This window comes from Neurospora tetrasperma (genome assembly GCF_000213175.1).
Source record: "Neurospora tetrasperma FGSC 2508 unplaced genomic scaffold NEUTE1scaffold_5, whole genome shotgun sequence".
NCBI classification, from domain to species: domain Eukaryota; kingdom Fungi; phylum Ascomycota; class Sordariomycetes; order Sordariales; family Sordariaceae; genus Neurospora; species Neurospora tetrasperma.
Genome location: NW_009799103.1, coordinates 3,279,249 through 3,288,295, shown reverse-complemented (window position 1 = coordinate 3,288,295; position 9,047 = coordinate 3,279,249). Strand labels below are relative to the sequence as shown.

General features: G+C 51.6%; 3 protein-coding genes across 3 annotated transcripts; 2 read left to right on the top strand and 1 right to left on the bottom strand.

Moving 5' to 3' along the window:
* Nucleotides 1-3,358: 3,358 nt before the first annotated feature.
* NEUTE1DRAFT_117926 (uncharacterized protein) lies at nt 3,359-3,643 on the bottom strand (the record flags this gene model as incomplete). The annotated part of the gene is made up of 1 exon (XM_009855301.1): nt 3,359-3,643. One exon carries the CDS (start codon nt 3,557-3,559, stop codon nt 3,374-3,376), a length of 186 nt encoding a protein of 61 aa, XP_009853603.1.
* Nucleotides 3,644-3,809: 166 nt separating this feature from the next.
* NEUTE1DRAFT_124168 (uncharacterized protein) lies at nt 3,810-6,028 on the top strand (the record flags this gene model as incomplete). The annotated part of the gene is made up of 4 exons (XM_009855300.1): nt 3,810-4,234; nt 4,312-4,401; nt 4,636-5,460; nt 5,524-6,028. The coding sequence occupies 4 exons, from the start codon at nt 3,810-3,812 to the stop codon at nt 5,966-5,968; spliced, it is 1,785 nt and encodes a 594-aa protein (XP_009853602.1).
* A 1,279-nt stretch (nt 6,029-7,307) lies between these two features.
* On the top strand, nt 7,308-8,766 carry NEUTE1DRAFT_86514 (uncharacterized protein; the record flags this gene model as incomplete). Its single annotated transcript, XM_009855299.1, has 3 exons — nt 7,308-7,354; nt 7,506-7,700; nt 7,770-8,766. 3 exons carry the CDS (start codon nt 7,308-7,310, stop codon nt 8,764-8,766), a joined length of 1,239 nt encoding a protein of 412 aa, XP_009853601.1.
* Nucleotides 8,767-9,047: the final 281 nt, after the last annotated feature.

The window sequence follows — 9,047 nt, the reverse complement described above, 5'->3', positions numbered from 1 at the left end:
GATGTAGGTAACTAGTTATATACATACAATACGTATAGCTATTATTACCATTGTAGATTATTTATAATATTATTTACTAACTTCTATTTAGGTATACTACTTATATTGGATTTTTTATTAAATACTATACGAATAGTATATTACTATTATATAGAAGTTATTACAGCTAACCTCTTTCTTAATTAGAGGGAGAAGCCGTTTAGTATTCTTTTTAATTAGAAGTAATAGACTATATATATAGATTTTCGAAGTTAATTAATTAATGAGATTTGGGCTTTTTATAGGAAAACTGCTACTATATACTATATATCTATGAATAAATTTCTAATATTAAATATTAGAGAATTACCAGTAAAATATTATAAGAGAGAATAATTCTTAAAGTAGGCTATATATATAATATACTCTTTAATAAAATATGGAAAATTAATTGTTTTCAAGACTAATAGTTTATTTACGTACTTAACAAAGAAATTATGCGTTTTAATATTTTTGGGGTATACTATTTATTAAATTTTAATTTATAAGCATGAGTGTTGCTAGCTGGCCTACTTACGTTAGTCAATTCTGGGAATAGCTTCATCTTGGTTTAAAATATATTAGTTGATTTCTATTCCTGTTTCTATATATATGTATATGATATTTACTACAATGTTAAAAGTGCTGTAAATGCGGGAGTTTTCGAGGTATTTGCATGCTCCAAAATGTTAACCGTTAAGAAGGGGAACCGCCGATTGGCTGCTAATCCCTACCGCGCTAAAATGTAACATTTTCACCGTTAAAGGGATACAGACACGGAGAAGGACGGTACGATGAAGCGTTGGTCAGCATGTCATCCACACAGGCAGACAGGCCGTTGCTTCAGCATATGAACGGGGAGCCATCAAGTGTCCACGGCTCATTGCGGAGGCGCGGGAGCCTTTTAAGGTGCCCAATTTCCGTCTGCCAAGGCCAGCCCTGCCAGTGCCGGCCCTCCTCAAGATCGGCCGGCTATGTCGGTGAACCGAACCAGGACCGGACAGCTGTGAAACCCGTTGTCCTTTGGCATCCAGCGAGCGACTGAATCGCGCTGTTGGCGTTTCATTTCTCCGGCGCTTGTATGTCGATCAGCTTTAGTCTCATCCTCATGTGACTGTAGACCATGAGACACAGAGAGTGGGTTGTGGACTCGATGCTTGGCTTTCGACCGGCGAGGCTTGAGTTGATGGCGGTGGCAGAAGCGACTATGACCAAGATCTGGGGGTTAGAAAATTCAATCGGGAAAGCTGTTCGTCGGCCATACTCCAGGTGCAAGTTGCAGAGGGTAAGTAATGCACATTAATCAGCAGATATTAAGAGACAGCAGCGGAGAACCCCGTGGACAAAACGGTTGAGGCTGCCATCGAGATAGGCCGCCAGGTTTACGTTACCACAGAAGTAAAAAAGCATTCCCTTACACGTACAGTACGCATATACCGTTCAAGTGGAAGGAAATCAAACCGTAACCGTAGTACTGCCAACTCTCGGCCAAGCGACAACGCTGAATCAACAAGACAAAGATGATTGGATCAACGACAGCCCTAACAGCAACAATCATTCCATCTTTTCTCTTCAGACCGCCGATCGCTGAGGCTGTACACTAGTGCAAAAAGATGGACATGAAAAAGGGACCGGAAACTTTTCCGTTCGCCCAAGTTTCTGTTCCCCTACCAGATCAGATAACAGAATGAATGGCTTTACAGAATAGTACGGCTAATCGTAAATGTATCAGGGGGTAAAGAGAAGCACCCAGTAGGGCAAGCGGTACTTTGCACGTAAAAAGTGTATGTATTCCATACACTTGGCGGGGGTAAGTATCACTGTGCGAGCCTCTTAGGGCGTGCGGGATCCATTTTTCCTGTGGAACTAATGCCGTAGCGAGTGCAAAGTGGAGCAGGTGCGACCAGCGAACCGAAGGAAAATGGCGCGGAAAAGGGAGTGCTTGGATGTTACGCTGGGAAAGCGCTAACAGCTGAGATGGAAACCCTGTAATGTTACGTTGGACACTCCTGTCCAGGGCTGAAAGCTGCAGACAGAGCCAACCGGGGTTTGGACTTCAGTTTGCGGCAGAAACCAAAGCGTGGGAATGCCCGCGTCAAGGGTGCGCAGATACGCCTCTGCACTCATCAGTCTGCATCTCTCTCTCCGTGCGGGGGATGGATACATGAATGGTGAGGATGATTCAAGGTTCAGAGACAGTAGTCCCCTCCTACCTACTACCCCCTTCCTTTCCCCTCGTTTCGGCCTCTGATTCTGGCCAAGGTATTATGTCCATGCTTGACTGTCTGGGCCTCGCGCACGACAAAGGAATCCTGACCTTGAATTGAGTCTTTGACATACCGACTCGATTGTTATTGTACAGATGTATGTACAACTTGGCAATTGCTTCACCGTCCCAAGCAGTCGGGTAACGCGGCCATATCGTCAGACAACTAACTACACTAAGTAAACGAACAGGTCATTGTACTTTTGGCTCTACGTACCATGCCATGTCCCCAGAATCCACACTTGAACTTGCCGATTCCGCTACCATCTCTGTCCAAAGGCATTACACGTGAATACCTGCCTTACGCTAATGCATTCCGGATAATACCGCGTAATACACGCTGTATCGACCCTTCGCTCCCCTGGCAGGCCAGCTGGAACGGTCCCAGGGGCAAGGACGACTAGCCAACCAGAAGCAGCTGCCAGCAACGGCGACTGGAACCGTCCCCAGAGGTATCCACAGCCTCTCCGTAATCCGACTTCCTTCCTCTTTATGGCCTCGGGCCTCTTCCACCGGAAACTCGTCTCCGCCAAATCTTTTTCTATGGCCTAAATCCCCCCCTCCAGCCCAATTGAATCCTCCCGTCGCCAGTCGTCCTCCCGCTCCGAGTCCGTCCAGAGTTCAGTCGTCCATCATCGCCTCAGCCAGACCACCACCACGGCACCGCTTTTGTTGTGTCTCCAGCCGCCTGAGGTGCAGAATAAGTGGAAGTCAAGCGCGCAATAAACCTGCAGTGTCAACTAACTGCCTGTACCGACCGTACCTTGCGCAGTCTGTTGCTGAGTGCTGTCTGGTGTCTTGGCCGCCGCCGCCGCCAACCTGGAACCCTACAGTCACGCTCTACCGACATATTCATACAAGGTCCAGGACCTCAGGGCGTCCACCATTCAGAAGCACGCAACCCCAAACGAGGTACCTGTCGTGCTTGGCATTACGGAGCCGACGACGACGGTCCCCAGGGCCTGCCAGTCCGCCCACCACCCGGACTATAACCACCTATATATGTATCACCAAGCACCCTGTTAGCTACACCCACCGGCTGTCTCGACGAGGTGGAGTTGGTTTTTCTGGTCTGTTTTGTCATCATCCTCAATCCAGTCCTGTCTTCCACACCAAAAGGCGATCCGATTCTTCTTGCATTCTACCGCACCAACTGAAGGGTATTTGTCGGGAAAGCCAATCGCCCGCTACATCACGCATTCCGTTCAACACCAGCTGCATCGGCAACACCGATCCAATTCCAACAACGCCTCTTTCTTGGCCAACACTTGTCATTGTACCGCGCGCCTGTCTGGTCCAGGGCTGAGACCTTCGATTCGCGAAACGTCACATTGGATTTATACGGCTTGTTTTCCGCATTACAGCCGCATCTGCAGTTGCCTTGCATTCTCTTGCCTTGCCTTGGCTCGAGCTGGTTCGTATTTAACGGTGGCAACCACGCGGCTACATCGCCTCGTACTTCAGCTTCCCGGTTGTGGCATTAGCAGTCCCTGTGCATAGTTGCGCCTATCCTCTGCCATTTGCCATGGCAGCACGGGCAGTACCAATGCAGACGCATCCCCGTTATACCAGCGCCGCGAGGGATTTTGACGATGGGCCCCTTCCCTCTATATCAAGCCGCGATGGTGGCTTTCGGGAGCACTTTGCGAGTCGTCCCTTTGGCATCCCACTAAACGATAATCTCTCACCTTCGACCGCTTCGACCCCTATGGCGATTCACGGCTCAGAAGGGAACGGGATCAATGCGCCTCCTCCGCTACCTCCTCCACGACTTGCCCCTGTCGATGGCCCCGTCGATCCGAATGTACAACACTACAGAGACTCCGAATTCATGCGCAATGACGGTCCCAACAGCCTTGAGAGCGAATCATTCAAATTTGAACGGCGAGCGCTTCCGAACAAACACGAAAACCCCCATGACGAGGGCTATCAGAGTTTTGATAGTGTCAGGTACTGCGATTCCTTTGCTTTTCCATGATCGTCGTTTGCCATTGCCTCGAAACTAACTTGTCTGTGACTCTTCCTAGATCATCGCAGTTATCGTCGCCCTTCGGCCTCCACGCCATGAAAGGGTTTCGTCCCAGTACCGCAGCGATCGACCAGACAATGTTGAACAGGTTAAACAAAAGCGGCGGACTCAGTAATTCCCTGAACGACGCACATAGCTCTCGTCCAAGCCACGCCAGTCTGCCACAGCTTTCCCTCCCACACCGGTCAAAGCCAGGGCTTTTCACAGCGGGGTTTGCCTCGTCGCCCACTACGGCATCTTCGCTTCCCAGCCCGTTTCCCCAAACAGGTCAACCAAGCCCAGCTATTGTCGGGTTTCGCCCTACTGACGGGTTTGACAACAGCGGTTTCAACCGTGCTCCGCCACTGAGAGCGCGCAGGACAAAGAGCTCGTTGATGCTGGATGACGGCTTTCTGAATGCCGAAGACGACGAGGACAATGACTTTCCAATGGAGGAGACAACACGCATGCGGACTCTGAAGATCGAAGATTCGTGGAGGGAAAGGCACCGGGAAAACGAAAGAGAAACGGAGAGCGGGTCTTGGCAGCGAGGACACAAGACTGGGTCATCACACTATTCGCCATCGCAGCTGTACCATGCGGGGAGAGACATGGGCGGAGAAAGAAGCTACTATCAATCCGGTCAAAAGCGGCCGGCCTCGCCCACGCCGATTGATAGATGTAGTGATACGTCAGGCCTGAACAGGGGATCGCCTACCCCGAGGCTGACTGTCGTTTCACAAGGGTCTGTCTCTAGCTTGTCGGCTGCTAGTCGCAGCGGAAGTTATATTGGCAATCTGACTGCTAGCAGCATAGCAAGTAACAGTTCGCTTGGCCGTTTGTCTCCCAACGGTGTATCTCCTGGCGGGGTGTCGCCGACAGACGTGATGGGTAATGGGAGCCCGTATGCCACACCCATCAGCCTCACCGCTTCACCAAGATCGTCGATCAGCCGGACAGGTGCGGCACAGTCGCCGCATCCTAGGATTTCGGGTGACTATACGCAAAGATCGGTTGAGCAGTCCAATAGGACGCTGGGGATTTCCAGGAAACTTGCCGAGATTCCGAAAAATGCTAGCAATATCGTAGCGGCTAAGCTCAAGGGCCCATACATGTGCGAATGCTGCCCGAAAAAGCCCAAGAAGTTCGACACGGAAGAGGACTTGAAGTAGGTTTTGCATCATTTCCGTCCAGCGACGCACGTTACTAACCCAGACACTTTTCCCACCAGGCTACACGAAGCAGAGAAACAGTACGGATGCTCGTTTTGCGGGAACCGGTTCAAAAACAAGAACGAGGCGGAACGCCATCAGAATTCCCTGCACGTCCGTCGTCATAGCTGGTCATGCTCAGCGCTTCAGACATACGATCGTGCCTTCCACGACAGTAGCACGAGGCCAGGCGAGGCTGATACGTGTGGTTATTGTGGTGAGGAATTTGCCCGTACTGGACGCAATGCTGCAGGCATCTTTGCTAGTGAGCAAGATTGGGAGGACCGTATCCGGCATCTACAGGACGTGCACAAGTTCCGCGAGTGCAATGCCAGCAAGAAGTTCTTCCGAGCAGACCACTTCCGGCAACACCTCAAACACAGTCATGCCGGTACGAGTGGGAAATGGACCAATATGCTTGAAAACGCTTGCATGATGGACGAAGGACCAGCAGCCCCTCGTTGAAGCGGGAAAGCAACATGTTGTGATTTTGGATACAAGCAACTGGGCCTTGCTATTTGGAGGGGCAACGGTTGGGGGTGATGGATGGTATCATTTATGGCTGTGACATGTTGGTCAGGTCAGATATCGCCATGCAGAGCGGTATTAGTTTTCAGATCATGCGGCACAAGGGGCCGTGGAGGGAAAGGACGTCATCTAATTGGAGCATTTACGGGATTGAGGATTTTTATCGGAGTTTGGGTGTGAAGTCTTCAGCTGTAGGGTTGCGGCGTTGCGTGCGGGACATATCTCTGAGGGCGCGGGCAAAAGTTGACACATCGTCTTTGGTGTGGTCATGGTCAGGAGCAGCAATCGATGTACTTTTATGGGAGACTTGACAGCGGCAGCGGCTGAATAGTAGCGGATGAATAGTAGCAGTCAGAGAGCAGACTTGTAGTAGCGAAATGTGATTATGTCAACATGACTGATTTGAAGGAAGAATGGACTATGGTACAGTCTGAAATGACCATTTGGCTATGGATGCTCTTTCAGGCGGCGGTTGGGTACCTCTACATTGTCTGTTTGTTGTGGGCGGAATGTGAGACAACTTGCATGTCTTTTTCAGCCCTACAAGGAAGCGGGCGCCGTCAGGTTACCCCACTGCCACAGCCCTACCAAAAATGTCTGTGATGGAATTTGAAAATTGGGGGGTTGGTTGGTTGCTTGATTCGTGCAGGGCAGTCGGTCACTTTTGTTTGTTCTTCGCCCTGGGCCATCCCCTCTGTTATCCGTCCTCTGACACTCAGGGTTTGTTTGTCACAATTTGTGTCAGTACATACAATCCAAGGTACCCGCATGATGGAACTGGGGGGTACAACTGCCCATGCCCGAGCATGCAACACGCCTGTATCGGACGTGGATTGAACGACCAAGGTTCGCGATAGGTAAACAATCGTACGGTACTGGATGCATGAAACGGTCATAGTATGTTCGCCCGTTCATGCCGAGTCAAGGGTACAATACCGTGTAATGGATAGTAAGATACGGACGGCTAATACACACTTTCGCTAAACAGGAACCACGTATTTCAAGACGGTCACTGTACGGTACACCGTTCTATGTAGCTCTCCATGTGATGGTACATGATTCGTATCCACGGTAACCAACCCATTTCGGGATTCCCGCAGCGATGAGGGGCAACAAATGATTTCGAAATTTACTGATACGCGACAGAAGCTGGACGAGCAACTCGCCTTGCGATTGCTTCACAAACTTGACGTGCTGGATTCTTTGGTAGCGCCAAATCGAACAGAACCCCAAAGCCCTTGGAAATATCCAAAAGTGACCCGAAAGACCGGTCGCAATGGCGCTAAATCGCATCAATGGGCGCGAAGATCTCTTCGTAGGAGGGTAAGTAAGTCGCACGCGACAATCTCCGTCCGGACTCTCTGCCAATCCATCCATCCCATCCTCCTGTCGCAAGAAAGCTTACCTTGCTTCTCTTTGTTTTACTCGCGAGAAGGGAAACGAACTAACATGGCCTTTTTGTCTTTCGCAACAGCATCTTCGGTGTCAGCCGCGCCCGCTTAATCGAAGAACACAAGATCACGCACATCCTATCCGTCATCAACTACACCCTCCCTGCCGACCCCGCGTTTCGCAATGTCCAACATCTTAGCATCGACATCGACGACGTGGAGGAGGCCGATATTTTGGTTCATTTCCCCAAGATGGTCCGCTTCATTGAGCGCGGGTTGTACGGTGACGAAGCAGCTTCGATAGCACTCGGAGGGGATAATGCGCCGGTACTTGCTACGCCCGCGAGCGCGAGCGCAAAGATCAACGGCGACGACGAGGCAGCGCAGGACTCCGAAGCCATAACCGCCGTGCCACCCACCGCCACCATAACATCACAACAACAAACAAAACCCGGCGCCGTCCTAGTCCACTGCGCCATGGGCAAGTCCCGCTCTGTCTCCGCCATCGTCGCCTACCTCCTTTGGAAACACCCGCACCGCTTCGGGCGGTCCGACCCGTCCACGCCCGCGCGCCGCGCCGTCACGCAGGCCATCAACTGGGTGCGACAGACACGACCTATCGCCGAGCCCAACGACGGGTTCATGGAGCAGCTAGAGCTATGGTGGACCATGGGCTGTCCTCTCGAATCAGGCGACGACGCGGTCGAGAACCACCCTGCCTACCAGCGATGGTTGTACAAGCGCGAGGTGGAGGACGCAACGAGGATTGGCCGGGTGCCGGATTGGATCCGGTTCGAGGATGAGGAGGCTGCTAAGCTTGCTGCTGCTGAGAACAACAGCTCCAAAGAGGCGGAGGCGGGGGCCGGTGCGGCGTCACTAAGTCTGAGATGCAAAAAGTGTCGAAGAACACTGGCGACGAAGCCGTTTATTGTCCCGCACCAAGGGAAAGGAAATAAAGAAAGGGACTGCGGACATTACTTTGTCGAAGCCCTGTCGTGGATGCGCCCGACGCTGGAGCAGGGTGAGCTGGAGGGCAGATTAACGTGTCCGAACCAAAAGTGTCTGGCGTCCGTGGGGAGGTACACGTGGCAAGGGTTTAGATGTAGCTGTGGCGACTGGATCGCGCCCGCGTTCTCGCTGCAGAAGAGCAAAGTGGACGAGGCGACGTCGGCGCCGCATCCAGGTGGTGGTAGAGGGCCTGGCGGCGGCGGCGGCGGTGGGGCAGCTGCCGTGGCGGCGAGGATGGCGGCGTTGGGGATTAGGATGCCGCCTGGTGGTTTGGGTGGACAAAGAGTAGCTGGGGATGGTGCAGGGACTGCGGGTGGGCCTAAGGAGAACCTATGAATGGATTCTTCTTTTATGGGGGTAGAAGTCCATGGCTACAATCTATCTGCCTTTGGCTCCTGATCATCCCATCGATTCTTGCTTCGCAAGCTGCGGTGGTATGACGCAGGAGGACGCCCTAGAGGAGTTATCCCTTGCCTGACGGCCTCTGCAGAAAGGATGCGTACTTTTTGGTTTTCTGTACTGGCCTCGCAGGTCGTCAACCAACATTCGGAGCATTTCCCACGTCAAGGGTAAACACACAGGAGTATACCCTAGTGCGGTCCACAGCAAGTTCTGTC